This window comes from Echeneis naucrates, chromosome 9 (assembly GCF_900963305.1).
Source record: "Echeneis naucrates chromosome 9, fEcheNa1.1, whole genome shotgun sequence".
NCBI classification, from domain to species: Eukaryota; Metazoa; Chordata; class Actinopteri; order Carangiformes; family Echeneidae; genus Echeneis; species Echeneis naucrates.
In genome coordinates, this window is record NC_042519.1 from 24,455,808 (window position 1) to 24,470,562 (window position 14,755).

The following is a 14,755-nucleotide window of genomic DNA, read 5'->3' on the forward strand; positions in this document are numbered from 1 at the left end:
TGGTGATGATGAAGATGGTGATGAAGGTGATGATGATGATGATGATGATGGTGATGAAGGTGATGATGATGATGATGAAGATGGTGATGAAGATGATGATGATGATGAAGATGATAATGGTGATGATGAAGATGGTGATGAAGGTGATGATGATGATGATGATGTTGATGGTGATGATGATGATGATGATGAAGATGATGATGATGATGATGAAGATGGTGATGAAGGTGATGATGATGATGATTATTTACGTTCAACAATGTACAACACCGAGAACAACGAACATTCAGACATTTCGAATTCTCAGGTGAACTACAAAAAAGTACAAGCTAAATGGGGTACAAGTGACTGGCAATATTAATGTAAATGTTCTGAATAAATTAAATAGTTCATAAACTTTAATTATTCACATTTTTAATGTCTCAATGTAAAAAAATTAACTAAACACGTTTATAAAAGAGGTTTTATAAAGAAAACGTCATCGCGGCGTCCCTCCTCTGACGCGCTCTGATGACGCAACTGACAAGCAGACGCGTCTTAGCAACGACCTAAAGTTAGTGGAGACCAGGACCAGGATTCAGGTCTACAGCAGATCCTGCTCAAACTGAAACAAGGCTCCAGGAACAGTAACTCTTCATCATCATCACGATGGATGAGACCGTGCGACCCCTGAGGATCCCGCCGCAGATGACGGCGTACGCTGACAAACACGTCATCATCCACCTGGTGCAGGTGAGACAGAGAGATCAATGTTTGTTACATTGGTGATGGTGATGGTGATGACAAACAGTTTGTCTCTGTCTGTCTCTCTGTTCAGGACATGATGTCCAGTCTTTTCATTGACCAACCTGATGATCCTGTCTCCTACCTTATTCGCCTGCTGCAGAGGAGCAGAGCGGACGGTATGTTAACACACCTGATCCTGGACAGGGTCCGTGATGAACGCCGTTTATTGGTGTTCAACCGATCTGCTTCAGCTGTTTGACTCCTGCCTGTCTGTCTGTCTGCCCCCCCAGTTCCCAGGATCATGGTCCTTGGTCCTCCGGCTGTTGGGAAACACACTGTGGTGAGTTCAGTGTCCTGGAGAACAAACATGTAGACAAGTGGACGGTCATCTCTTCTTGTCATCTCCAGGCCCAGAAGCTGAGTGCTGAGCTGAGAGCTGTCCATGTGACCATGGACACTTTACTGCTGGACCAATCAGAACTCAGCAATGAGACTCATCGGAACACACGCTCACAACAGGTACACACAGACACACACACACACAGAAACGCACACTGTGTTTGCATCATGTGACCTGTGGTTGTGTTTTCAGGAGCTTCCTGTTGAGCTGCTGATCGAACGGATTCAACAGAGACTGAAAAAAAGCGACTGTTTCAACAGGGTGAGTGCATCTTCATCGTGAGCTTCATTAGCTGCATCAATATGGCTGAGCCAGGGAAAGATATGACAGCGTAGACAGTGTGTTTGTTATTTTACAGACAATGTCAGAAAATTTTGTAGTGTTAAAGAACAACAGATTTGCTGCTGACAGCTGAAGGAAACGGTGAAGGAAAACTGAAGGAAACACTGAAGGAAACAGTGAAGGAAACGGTGAAGGAAAACTGAAGGAAACAGTGAAGGAAATGGTGAAGGAAAACTGAAGGAAACAGTGAAGGAAACAGTGAAGGAAAATTGAAGGACACTGTGAAGGAAACAGTGAAGGAAACAGTGAAGGAAACGGTGAAGGAAACAGTGAAGGAAACAATGAAGGAAAACTGAAGGAAACACTGAAGGAAACAGTGAAGGAAACGGTGAAGGAAAACTGAAGGACACTGTGAAGGAAACAGTGAAGGAAACAGTGAAGGAAACAGTGAAGGAAACGGTGAAGGAAAACTGAAGGACACTGTGAAGGAAACAGTGAAGGAAAATTGAAGGAAACAGTGAAGGAAACAGTGAAGGAAACAGTGAAGGAAACAGTGAAGGAAACAGTGAAAGAAACGGTGAAGGAAACAGTGAAGGAAACAGTGAAGGACACTGTGAAGGAAACAGTGAAGGAAAATTGAAGGAAACAGTGAAGGAAACAGTGAAGGAAACAGTGAAGGACACTGTGAAGGAACAGTGAAGGAAACAGTGAAGGACACTGTGAAGGAAACAGTGAAGGAAACAGTGAAGGAAACAGTGAAGGAAACAGTGAAGGAAACGGTGAAGGAAACACTGACGCCCCCCCATCACAGATGAGAATAATTAGTTCTGCTCTCTGCTGTCTCGTACTACGATTCCCAGCAGGCCGAGCAGCTGGTCAGACGGGTCAGTCACATCAGGCCGGTCTGTAGCCGCTCCAGTAGCATCACATACTGTTTCCTGTCTGCATTGATCACAACAACAATACAAAGTGAGCCTCACAACTGCAATGATATATGTGAGCTGACAGGCTGGCTGGTGGTCTGGGGTTCTGTAGGGGGGACTCATGGATCTGGTCCGGTCCTGGTCCTGGTGTGGTTTGCAGGTCCTTCTAATAGACATGAGGACATTTTGTGTGTGTGTGTGTGTGTGTGTGTGTGCAGCACGAAGGAGCTCATTAAGCGCCTACAGTTACAGCCAGACCAGACTGTTCTCCTCAGGTGGTCTAGACGTTTCCTGGTGTCTCTAGATTTCTTTTGTAGAACAAAGAGTAGATCCTTAAACTGATGTGAAACTGTAGACCTGTGTGTCCAGGGCTGGGTGTTGGACGGACTCCCTCAGACTCGTCTCCAGGCTCTGGGTCTTCAGCGGGCTGGAGTCATCCCCGAACATGTCGGTGAGAACACACTTCCTGTTTTTGTTTGTTGAGTAAATTGGGTATTTGACAAACACTGTGTGTGTGTCTGTGTTGTGTGTCAGTGATGCTGAAGGCTCCTGAAGATGTTCTGCTGGAGAGGAGTCTGGGGAAACTGGTGGACCCCCTGACAGGAGGTGAGTCCAGTCCAGACTGGACCAGTCCAGTCAGACTAAAGCTTGTCAGGAACCTGAGTTTGTGTCCGCAGATGTGTACCATCAGACCTTCATCTGGCCGGCAGACGACATCATTGCACAGCGTCTGGAAAAGGGGAGGGGCTTTTCTGAGGAGCAGCAATTGGCTGACCTGCAGCGTTTCCGTTGTGAGGTCACAGGTCTGAAGGCGGCCTATCAGCACGTCCTAAAGGTCATCAATGGCGACCAACCACACGTTGATGTCTTCCAACAAGGTACAGACACAACTGTGTGTAGTTGTGTCTGTGTGTAGTTGTGTCTAACTGTGTCTCCTCACAGTTCTGGCCTTCATCCAGACTCGTCATCGCTCCAGGACACCCAGAATCCTCTTATTTGGTCCACCAGGGTCAGGAAAGAGTCACCAGGCCAGACTGCTGTCAGAGAAATACAAGATGGTGGATGGTATACACACAAACACACAAACAGCTACTGTGATCAGGTTTAAAAAAAAAAAAAATATATATATATATATGTGTGTAATATATCCCTGTCTGTCTGTCTGTCTATCTGTCTCTCTCTCTCTCGCTCTCTGTCTGTGTCTCAGTGTGTTGTGGTCAGTTGTTAAAATGTGTTGCAGCTGACGGTTCAGTTGTGGGTAAAGAGATTCAACCATATTTGGACGAAGGACAGCCAGGTAACACACACACACACTCACACTCCTATACTAGTTCACTGTGAATCCTCCTCATGTGGACCTTGTTCCTGGTCCAGTTCCAGACTCTCTGGTGCTCCAGGTTCTGGACCAGCGTCTGAGCCAGGTGGACTGCAGCTGCAGAGGCTGGATCCTTCACGGTTTCCCCTGTGACCTGCAGCAGGCCAGGAGCCTGCAGGAGTCCCAGCACCAGCCCAACAGGTACAGCTAATAGGGCTAGCACGGCTAAACCCACTAACCCTAAGCCTAAATGGACCAACAGATGGTTTATCATCATTGTCCTTCATGTTGTTGCCCTGTGAAACAAACTAACCAATCACATTCTTCATTTCCATGTAATTAAAATGTCTCTGACCTTTCACCTCTCTCATCCTCAGAGTTTTCTTCCTGGAGCTTACAGATGATGTGTGTGTGGAGAGACTCAGTCTGAGAGCTACAGACCCAGTGACTGGAGAGAGGCCAGTTTAACTAGTTCACCCATGCTCATCACAGAGCGTGTGTTGGTCAAACTGTGGTTGGGGGCCCAAATGTGGCCCCCCAGCAGGCAGACTGAACCCAGTAAAGTCAGCAGGCTTTTAATTTGAAGGAGTTGTCTCTCTCTCTCTCCAGGTTTCACACTGTGACTCGACCAGCCCCCAGCTCTCAGGTCCAGGACCGGCTGAAGATCCGACCAGAGGACCACACACACACCGTGACACACATTCTGAACCAGTACAGGACACACACTGCCGTTCTTCAGGTACACACACACATTTATAGACCTCCCCTGAGGATTAATAAAGTCACTCTGATTATGATTTAGCAGTGAACCTGTGAAAACCTTCAAAAAAACCTGCAGGTCACAGGGGAAACCTGATCTATCTCTGAAAACCAAGTCCTGACCTTTTGAAGTAGAAACTAAATGTCATCTGAAATATTTAAAAACATCACTGTGTGTGCTTGTGTCTGTACAGTCTGTGTATCCAGATGCGGTTCATATTGATGCTGATCAGGATCCTCACTCTGTGTTTGAGGCTCTGGAGAGCAGATTAAATACTGAATGACTCACCTGGACTGGTCTCCTTCTGCTCACTGACTCTACACTTTTAGAAGTTCTTGGTTTGTTCCCGTCCAAATAAAAGTTTAGTTTTTCCTTAATGAATTTCAGTGTTTTATTTTGGAAAAGAGATGACAATGATGATGTCATCAGAATGTATGGTGTAGGTGTAGACAGGAAGTGTTTTGACCTTCAGCTGGTCAAAACGCAGACCAGTCACAGACAGACAGAGCGTTCCTATAGGCTGTTCTTCTGACGGACATCCATCATGGAAAATACAGAGGAGAACTGGACCTGGTTCACCTACTAACACCTGACCAGGAGGTCCAGGTGAGACCACCACATCTCTTTTGAAACTGAGGACTTCAGGAAGTGGCACCTTGTATTCTGAAAAACTAAAAGCAGCTCATTGATGATTGTCAGAGCTCTTGGTGTGTGGACTGTCGCCTCAGGCAGATGTCGTCTTTAAAGGTCTCTCAGTTCAGCAGCTTCAGATTCCAAACAGGAAGTTGTTCATATTGTCAGAGTTTCAGGATAAAGCCCCCCCATCAGTTTGACATTAATTTGAAGTTAGTGTAGCGTTAGCTTAGCATTAGTTTATTGTCAGTGACCCACCTGTGGTGTCTCAGTCACACTGAATTGTTGTTCAGCTGAATCTGATGTGTCCAGAGGAGACAGACGTTGTGTTTGAATATCAGATGATTATTAATGAGCTGGGTGAGTGACAGCAGCTGATGCTCGGCTGTCAGGCGCCGCCGCGCCGCCTCTGATCTAAATGCAGGTATCACAGTTTGGGACGGCAGCTTTTACTTCAAACCTTCATGTTAAAATATCTCCTTCACTTCAAACTCTCCCTCCGTCACTCTCACATCTGGCTCTGTCACGTGGACATTTCAAAGTGAGGATTTGGGTAAATGACTATAATTAATCCTCCTGTGCGTCGGTTTGGGTCCCAGTGGTCTCAGGATCCTGCCTTGATTGTCAGCTCTATTTTTAAGCCTTCCTGTCGACAAGAGGAAGTGGGGTAGAAGGAAATGGGACGTGACGGCTGCTGATGTGATGATGGACAGTTTGTCCTTGTCTCCTGGAGACACTGAAGACAATGTCCATCCTGCTGGGAGGTCTCTGAGCAAGGCACCAGGCTGCTGAGATGACTCTGATGATCCAGTTCAAGTTTACAGGTCCTGATGATTTGGTTTTGGATTAGGTCTTACTGGGGTTCAGTCTGTTCTGGATCACGCCCTGATGCGGACTCAGGTGTGGGTCTGTGCTGATGACCTCCTGATTCGGTATTTGTTTATTGTAAATAATCACATTTTATTTTAGTGTGTTTTCAGCATGTTGAATTTGTTTCCTTGATTACTTCCTTCCCTTTCTCACCTCCTCGCTGTTTCCTCATTTACTTTAACTAATTAAAAAAAAACGAGGCAATAAACCAGATTCTGATATTTATAGTCATGGAAATCTACTGCGCATGCGCACTAAAACAGTGACGTACCAGGAAAAGCTTCCCTCACGTGTTTGTCTTTTCGGTGAGTTTTATTTTTGTCGTGTTGACTTTTGTTCGTGGTTTTGATGTGAAGTTTGTTTCTATAACGGAACTTAGGCTGTTAGGACGATGCTAACGTTAACTGATAACGTACAAATGAGTTACAACGGAAACAATGTGTGTCCGTGTGTCTGTGTGTGTGTACTAATGTGGTCATCGTCGACTTTATTTGACTGATTGGTGTTTAACTCATTAACTGTTGACAAAGACTAAACCAGACTCCATTCAGAAAAGTTTAACATCAGTTTGTTTTAAGTGAATCTTCAGTATTTACCTGTAAAGGTGAATCCGGGAACTCACTCAGCTCATGTTCGGTAACACACCAGCTCACCTGTCCAGGACAGAGTCACACAACCAACCATCATTTGCTGAAAGACACAACAAAGACACAACATCACACAGGAATGAAGTTTGAGAAATCAGCAGATTAAATGAACGTGTGTGTGTGTCTCAGTCTGTCAGGGGGTGTTGCAGGTGTGTTGATGATGTCATCAGCCGATGACCAACTGTATGTGAACATCAGCAGCAGTTTGCCCTCACTGTCGTCTTCCAGGAGGAAACCTCTGAGTGCTCAGCAGAGATGGGCCGCGGTCAGTATCATTGTGGAACTGGATCCTGCAGACAGTGGTCACCTGGTCCTGAGCAGGGTCTTGGATTGTGTCAGGCCCTGATAGGAAGTACAACCTTCCAAAGGCTCTGTAAAAATCAATATATGAAACTAAGGGGCGATGTGTATCCAGAAGGAATTAGAAGCTGTGCAGTGTTGTGTAGTAACGTATCTGCGCTGGACACACAAACAACTGCTCTTATTCTGACGGGGTCAGACCAAACTAATAACAGATCTGAGTCATTGTTTGGATTTTCACAATAAGAGTGTCTGACTGAAAGCGTCGCTGAGTGAATTGTTATTGTGGTGGTTGTTGTTTGTGTGCGACATCCAGAAGAAGCAACGAGCAGAGAAGAGGAGGCTGCCGGGGGAGGGGCTGGCACGGACTGAAGCCCCGCCTCCTGTACGTTCACAGGTGAACTCTTGCACATACAGACCAGGTAAATCTGGAAGTGATCTCATGTTTGTTGTAACACTATAATAATTATCTGTCAGCCGGCTCCGCCCCCTGCGCTCACAGAGGTGGCACCACCGAAGAAGAAGAAAAGGGAGCAGGAGGAAGCCGTGAAGGAGGCGGGAAGGAGCAGTATCAAGACGTCATCTCTGTTCAAGAACAACCCAGATATACCTGTGATCCACAGGTACACGACTCCTCCTTTGATTGGTTCAGATCAGTCATCTGATGTCTCCAAGCTTACATGTTCAGTCACTCCTCTTTCCTTACTTCAGACCAGCTGTCTCACAGGTGAAAGAGAAAATTTTCAGCAGTGATTCATTTTCAGACCTGGACCTGCACCCACACCTGGTAACACACACACGCACACACACACACACACGCACAAACACACACAGAGCCATTGTTAGTTTATTCTGCTCTGTGTTCCTGTTTTCAGGTGGCGACACTGAACAAAGTCCTGAATATTACCACATTGACAAGGTCAGTTTGCACACACATACATGCACAAAAAATAGTAGCTTGTGTTTAAAACAAACTAATGAACCAAAAAGAAATTTTTGTGTGTGTGCAGTGTTCAGAAACAGACAATCCCAGCTCTCCTGTCAGGACGGGATGCTGTGGTTCGATCTCAGACTGGATCAGGTGAGACAATGACAGCTTACTTTTGGCCGGACTTGTGACATTCAGGGGGCGGAGCATCAGTAATGACCCTGTTGGTCAGTGACAGTTGAACTTCTGTCTCTGCAGGGAAGACACTGTCTTATGCTGTCCCTCTGGTCCAGAGTCTTCAGTCGGTTCGGCCCAAGGTCACTAGGTCTGATGGTCCTCTGGCCGTCATCATCGTCCCCACCAGAGAGGTTTAGTGTTATGACACACCTGTCACACACCATGGAATGTTTCCTCTGTCACCTGTCATGTTAACCTGACTCCGCCTCCTGTCCATCAGCTGGCCCTTCAGACCTTCCAGACCTTCCAAAAGCTTCTCAAGGTAAAAATCTGCCCTCCGCCATGTTGCCATCAGTTTGTCAATTGGCTCACTCTGTTCTAGTGATCAGAGCAGTGATTGGCTGAAAATTGCTGAAATCATGCTGTCATGTTAACATTTAAGCAGGTGTCTCTCTCCCTCCCTGCAGCCATTTACCTGGATTGTCCCAGGTGTTCTGATGGGAGGAGAGAAGAGGAAAGCAGAGAAGGCCAGGTACGACTGTTCCTCTGGAGAGCAGGAGGGAGTTAATGGCAGTCTGTAAAAAGGTTTCATTGTTCCCATCTCTGTGCTCTTCAGGCTCCGTAAAGGAATCAACATCCTGGTGTCCACCCCCGGACGTTTGGTGGACCATATCAAACATACCCTGAACATCGTCTTCAGCTCTGTCCGCTGGCTGATCCTGGACGAGGCCGACCGGTAACAACCAGCTAATGTTTGTGGGTTTCTGGGTAGTCCCATTGGCTCCGGTGGGTGATGTCACAGCCAGTCAGAGAGTCTCTGGATCAGTCCTTCATGTTTCTGAGTTTATTGTGTTGACAGAATAAAGACAATCAGATATTTGGAGCTGATTTTTCATCATTAATGAGCAGAACTACTGATCAGATAAAGATAGAAACAACCCAAACACACGAGAGGAACTTTTCTTTGGAAAAGAAGGAAACATTCAGAGTGTTTTTGTAGTGAGTTCTTGTTTTCTGATTCCAGAGAACAGAGTCTGAACTGAGCAGACAGAATCAGCTGAGTCTCAATCTGAGGAGACCTCTTAATAACATGAAGGTAGAGACAGTGTTTCTCTGTGGTTCCAGGATGTTGGACCTGGGATTTGAGAAGGATCTGACTGTCATCTTAAACAGCCTGAACTTGACAGGACCAACTAGACAGAATGTCCTGCTGTCAGCAACGCTGACTCAAGGTAATGCCCTTTCACTCACTCCTCATGTGCTTCCATACTGAGCTCAGCTAACTGACAGTCCAGGATGTTCATGGTGACTCTCTGGAGCTTTATTCTGGAAGGAGTGAGTCCCTCTGGATCGGATGTGGAGCAGATGTGGTCCAGGTCTCTGAGGGTCAAGGGTTAACCCCTCTGTCTTTCAGGTGTGACTCATATGGCAGACGTTTGTCTGAATGACCCCATCAGCGTTCAGGTGTCCGGCTCCACCTGCTCTGACCTCAGCACAGTGACTTTGACCTCTGACCCCAGTGGGACCAACCAATCAGAGAGCTTTGCTGTGCCGGAGGCCCTGAAGCAGTTTGTTGTTGTTGTTCCCAGTAAGATCCGACTGGTCTGCCTCGCTGCCTTCATACTGGACTCATGTCAGGTAAAGATCACAAAGCTTTATTAATACCACTCTTCACAGCTGTAACAAACAGATAATCATCATCTTCATATTGACCCCTAATCCACTCTCATATTGTAGTTTTCTCAGAACAACAAACTCATCGTCTTTGTCTCGAGCTGTGAGGTCGTTGAGTTCCTCCACTGTCTCCTCACCGCCGTTCTCTCTAGGCCCACAGCCAATCGGAAGCCTCAGCTCAGCTTTCTTCGTCTCCATGGCAACATGAAGCAGGAGGTAAGACCGCCACTTGTCACCAGCTGCCGCCTGAGCTGCAGACAGTAAGGATGTGTTTGTTTTCTCCAACAGGAGCGCTCAGAAGTCTTCCAGCAGTTTTCAGCATCTACGTCTGGAGTCCTGCTCTGTACGGTCAGTGTCACGTGGTCCCTGAAGGGGTCACAACCTCCAGAGAGTCAGTTGGTACTTGATGCGTAGCTCAGTGTTGTGTGTTTCAGGATGTAGCAGCCAGGGGTCTGGACCTTCCTCAGGTCACCTGGATTGTTCAGGTGGGTTCTCAGTCATTTCCTGTCCAGTTGTGTTCACTTGTCAGGGCAGCGTTCCTAATTAAGTGGTCGCTCGTGTCCCTTTGGTTAGTACACTCCACCGACGGCGGCGGCAGAATATGTTCACCGTGTTGGTCGGACAGCTCGTATCGGGGGAGAAGGAAGCAGCCTCCTCTTCCTCACCCCTGCTGAGAGCGCCTTTATTACTGAGCTCGCCAATCACAACATCAGGTCTATTGACTGACAGACAACACAGCCAATCGACTTTCTCTCCCTGCGGCTCCACTTCCTGGTTGTGACTGTGTGGGTGGGTCTTCTGTTTTCCAGCCTGTCAGAAATGAAGCTGCTGGACATTCTGTCCAGTCTGATGATGGATGATGCCTACAAGGGGCGGGGCAAATACCACAGCAAGGTAGGATGCCATCTTACTGACAGCTGGACTTCTCAGACCAGCTCCAGATCTAGAACCAGCAGGGATGAAGCAAGGCTGCAGCAAGTTCAGGTTCTGGTCTGGATCTGATATGGATTGTTCTGTGTCAGAGTTCCTCCAGAGCGCTGGAGCAGGAGATCCAAGAGCGAGCAACAGTTCTTCAGACGGAGTTTGAGAATTTTGTCCACTCAAACACTCAGTCGGTTCAGACCGCCAAGAAAGGTACTGCCCGCTTACTTTGCTACTCATCATCTTAGTTACCCACTTGGCTGATTTGTTACTGTGATGTCATCAGCGCTGCAGTCCTTCCTGAGGGCATACACCACTTACCCTGCTCACCTCAAACACATCTTCCACATCCGCTCCCTCCACCTGGGACACACCGCCAAGAGCTTCGGACTCAGAGACGCTCCGCAGGGTCTGAGCTCCGCCTCCACAGGCCCTCGAGTCAAACCTCAGGCCAGGAACCAGACCAGGACCCAGAACAGGAGTCCCGTCAAGAGCCAGAACAAGAAGCCAATCAGCAGTGCGACTGCAAGACCCACAGGAGGAGGAGAGAAGAGGTAAGTTCATCAGATTCACCACCATCCATCACCCTTTCACATTAAAAGCTTTGCACTGGCAAATTATGGGGGTAATTTTATTGTGAAGAAGTGGTTAGTTAGCAGCCGTCACTGTTAACAAACCTGACTATATGAAGGATGCAATGAGGACATGACGGTGTACTGGTGTGTGTGGTCAGGTGACTCACACTAACACACCATGGGTGGTGAGGTAGTGGGCGTGTCCTCATTAGCAGTTAGCTCCGCCCACAGACAACATATTTAAAAAAACATCAGGTTCAAATATTTTGCACTTGTTCTTCACTGTCTGTGTGTGTGTCTGACATGTCTGTCTGTCCCTGCTCATTAACACACACCTCCTGCTGAGTGACTAACATGCACCCACTTTGTTCCCCTCTGTCACAGATCATGTTCACACTCCATCCACACAGGACTGTGTGTGTCTGTGTGTGTCTGTGTGTGTGTCAGGCCATGTCCAAACAAGTCCGCTGTGATGAGCAGCTGTGAACAACAACAACAACAACACACAGACACACGCACAGCCTGTGGTCAGTAGAGACATAATTACAGGTGTATGCCCCGCCTCCCTGTCTCCCACAGTCCTTTAGGTCTGGCCACCTGTGTGACGGTGCGTTCAGGTGATCCTCAGATAATATGAAGTTTCCACTGAGCCAGGGTCCTGCAGTCTAACTTCCTGCTCCACTGTGGGCAAACTATTAAACCCTTTAGACTGGACTCAGTATCCCACAGTGCATCAGGAAAGCACAAAAGAGCGGTCATCATGCATTGTGAGTCAGATTAGTTAATAACAAACAGCTGCTTAAAAAAGTAAATTCCCTCTCATCTAACTGATTTCGCCCTTTACATCAACAGTTTCAGTTTTTACCATCAGGGTCACTGCTCAGACTCCCACTTGCCAAAATGAACAGGTACAAACACTCCTTTGTCCCTTCTGCTATCGCTCTTTTAAAAGCCAGGAGAAAAGGTAGTTTAAAGTTGTATATCAAGTTATTTTTAGTGCTATGTGCCTAATTTGTGTATCTGTTTGTTTGCATGCTGTGTATAACCTGTGTATTTGTTTGTACTTTGGTGTGCTCTGACTGCTGCGAAACTAATTGCCCAAATGGGGGACAAATAAAAGGCATTGATTGATTGATAGGTCTTCACATCGTTTACTTTGTGGACAAAAATCTTTGATGCTTCATTTCTGTTTGAGGACAATCAGCTGATAAATAAACACCCACAGCAGGGGAGGTAGAACTTCAGTAGGACCAGGACTGGGACGTCCAGAGATCAGACTTGGATCTACATAACAATGACTCATGTCCATGTTGTCTGGTCTTCAGGTTCCATCCTGGTCAGATGGAGGTCAATCTGATCTGCTCCGAGTTCTCCAGTGGGTTGGAGAGAGGCGGAACCAAGAAGAAGAAGAAGAAGAAGAAGAAGTCTGGTCAGTCAGAAGAGGAAGAGGAGGCTGAGAAGCAGTGAGCAGCTTGACTCAGGAGGAGGAACATCTTCCTGTGACAGGAAGTTCCTCAGGCATCAGTCATCTGATTGGCCATTTTGTTTTCAGGTGTCAGTGAGGAAGGAGATCATCGTCTTTGTCTTTATCAGAGTAAAGAGGGACATGTCACTCTCAGAATGATGTCATCCTGTGTTTGGGTTTTTTAACATTTAAATAAAATACTAAACCAAAAGAAGGCTTCATTCTAAAGGAGCAGCACAACTACACAACTACACAGCAGTGACACACCAACATATACATACAGTTCATGTGTGGTGTGTTACTGTTCTTACTGTTGTTTTGCTGTAAAAACAGTAACACAACACAATATTCGGTGTAATTTCCCTGTTTGATAATTGATCAGCATCTGGCTCTGATTGGACGACCAGGAGTCTGTGAGCTTGGTTTTACTCAGGACCAGTCCACCAGCAGAATCTAGGTCCCTGACAAATCATCAACAGACACACAAACTACACACACAGATTCATGTTTATTGTAAAAGTAAAAAAAAGCAGCCTCCAGAGACCTGAAATCCTGCTGACCAATAAAGTTGATGTGCTTTCTGTTGTTGTGATGTTATATCTTCTCCCAATCAGGATCAGCAACAGTGTGTGTACCTGAAGATGGGTTCAGTGTCAGTTCCTGAGCAGAGTCCGGCTCCAGGATCTGGTCTGGATCAGAACCAGAACCAGGGACAGGGGAAACATCTCAGCCAATCACAATCCTCCAAGTGGGCCAATGTCAATGGGGGTGTGGTTCAGTGCGAGTGAGGGGGCAGAAGGGGCAGGGCTGTGTGATGGTGGTGGGTGTGGCCTCTGTACAGGTAGTGGTCCAGTGTGGGCGGTGCAGTGGGAAACAGGAAGTGCATGGGCAGGAACATCTTGTGGGCGTCGGCCAGCAGCTCCAGGCTGATGGCCGACTGACGCTTCCATTTGGTCCTGAGGAGGAAACAGGAAGAGACGTGACCTGAAGGCATCTTCTGATCTGTCAACCCTAACGCTAACCCTCTTTCTTCTCCAGCCAATCACAGCACAGGATTGTCAGTGGGCGGGTCCAATTACAATAAATCATCATCATGCAGTAAAAGCTCCAAATTGGTTTTGCATCAATTATTCATCCTTAATTACAAAACACACTCCTGAATTATTGATCACAGCGTTCATCTTTAATCACTGTGTGTGTGTCTGTATGTTTCTTTGTGTGTTTGTGTCTGCAGTGACAGTGAACGTAAAGGACAAAATACATCAAAGACACAACATTTTTATCATCTATTTTTGAAACATAAGTTGTGTAGTTATGTAGTTGTGTCTGAAAATGGCGTTGTGTGGTCGGAGCCCACCTCCTGTTTTGGTACCAGGTCTTGACTTGTGCGTCACTAAGCCGCAGTGACGTGGCCAGCTCCACGCGCTCCTGGACGCTCAGGTACTTCCGGCGGTGGAAATTTCGCTCGAGCTTCGCCAGCTGCTGTTCGCTGAACGAAGTTCGAGCTTTTCGCGGCTTCTTCGGCCGATTCCCCGCGGCCTCCGAATTCCCGCCCTGCGCTGCGTGATTGACAGGTACAGATGGCGTCATGTCAGTCTTGGCAGGTGATTGGTTAGTGAGTTTGTGAGTGGTCATTGAAAGCCCTGGAACATTTCAACAATCAGAAAAGTGATATTGTTGGATCGATAATCGATGATCGACTTTAATCACTACAGCGAATCTTTCATTGTTCCGGTTTAATTATTTCAAATGAATACTTTATCACACTTTAAATCAAATCTGAGCTCCAACTGAAAAACAACTCGATGTGGATTTTTTGTTTTTTTGGATTTGAGGATTTGCTCACCTCTGGACCGGCTGTCGGACCCGGAGCTGCTCGCACCATCCGGTCCGGGCTGAAGTGGCTCTACGAGTTGAGCCTGTCCCGGGTCAGAGGAAGCCGGTCCCTGGACCGACAGAGGCCGACGGTCCGCTAAGATGTCCCGGATCAGGAAGGAGGAGCCTCCGGAGCGGGGCAGCAGAGGAGACTCAAGCCGGGGAACAGCCTCTCTCACCGAGCTGAGCTCCGCGTCTGCCCGGGGAAGGAGCGCTCCGGGCGGCCGAACGGAGAGCAGAGAGCCGCTGTGGAGCCCCCAACAACCGGAGGAAGAAAGTTCCAT

At 47.2% G+C, this 14,755-nt stretch overlaps 3 protein-coding genes across 6 annotated transcripts; 2 read left to right on the forward strand and 1 right to left on the reverse strand.

Annotated features, from left to right (window-relative positions):
- Positions 1–549: 549 nt before the first annotated feature.
- ak8 (adenylate kinase 8) lies at positions 550–4,747 on the forward strand. Of its 2 annotated transcripts, none has more exons than XM_029511019.1 (14): positions 550–732; positions 818–902; positions 1,017–1,066; positions 1,135–1,245; positions 1,319–1,387; positions 2,701–2,782; positions 2,866–2,937; positions 3,009–3,209; positions 3,274–3,396; positions 3,539–3,628; positions 3,706–3,847; positions 4,024–4,104; positions 4,256–4,385; positions 4,600–4,747. In XM_029511019.1, exons 1-14 carry the CDS (start codon positions 649–651, stop codon positions 4,687–4,689), a joined length of 1,410 nt encoding a protein of 469 aa, XP_029366879.1. In that variant the 5' UTR covers positions 550–648; the 3' UTR covers positions 4,690–4,747. The 2 variants fall into 2 exon arrangements, with proteins under 2 accessions (XP_029366879.1, XP_029366880.1); XM_029511020.1 differs by having other exon boundaries at positions 3,712–3,847.
- A 1,424-nt stretch (positions 4,748–6,171) lies between these two features.
- Positions 6,172–13,199, forward strand: ddx31 (DEAD (Asp-Glu-Ala-Asp) box polypeptide 31). 3 transcript variants are annotated; one of them, XM_029511017.1, is made up of 21 exons: positions 6,172–6,214; positions 6,686–6,821; positions 7,173–7,253; positions 7,334–7,479; positions 7,568–7,643; positions 7,732–7,775; positions 7,867–7,937; positions 8,043–8,152; positions 8,242–8,283; positions 8,429–8,493; positions 8,578–8,697; positions 9,087–9,193; positions 9,376–9,599; positions 9,699–9,851; positions 9,924–9,983; positions 10,070–10,120; positions 10,209–10,348; positions 10,445–10,529; positions 10,658–10,769; positions 10,843–11,110; positions 12,457–13,199. In XM_029511017.1, the coding sequence occupies exons 2-21, from the start codon at positions 6,714–6,716 to the stop codon at positions 12,596–12,598; spliced, it is 2,205 nt and encodes a 734-aa protein (XP_029366877.1). In that variant the 5' UTR covers positions 6,172–6,214; positions 6,686–6,713; the 3' UTR covers positions 12,599–13,199. The 3 variants fall into 3 exon arrangements, with proteins under 3 accessions (XP_029366877.1, XP_029366875.1, XP_029366876.1); XM_029511015.1 differs by lacking the exon at positions 6,172–6,214 and having other exon boundaries at positions 6,274–6,821; XM_029511016.1 differs by lacking the exon at positions 6,172–6,214 and having other exon boundaries at positions 6,274–6,821; positions 7,173–7,241.
- Positions 13,092–14,755, reverse strand: barhl1a (BarH-like homeobox 1a). Its single transcript, XM_029510001.1, has 3 exons — positions 14,443–14,755; positions 13,954–14,239; positions 13,092–13,552 (listed from the first exon to the last, which is right to left on the reverse strand). The coding sequence occupies exons 1-3, from the start codon at positions 14,753–14,755 to the stop codon at positions 13,372–13,374; spliced, it is 780 nt and encodes a 259-aa protein (XP_029365861.1). The 3' UTR covers positions 13,092–13,371.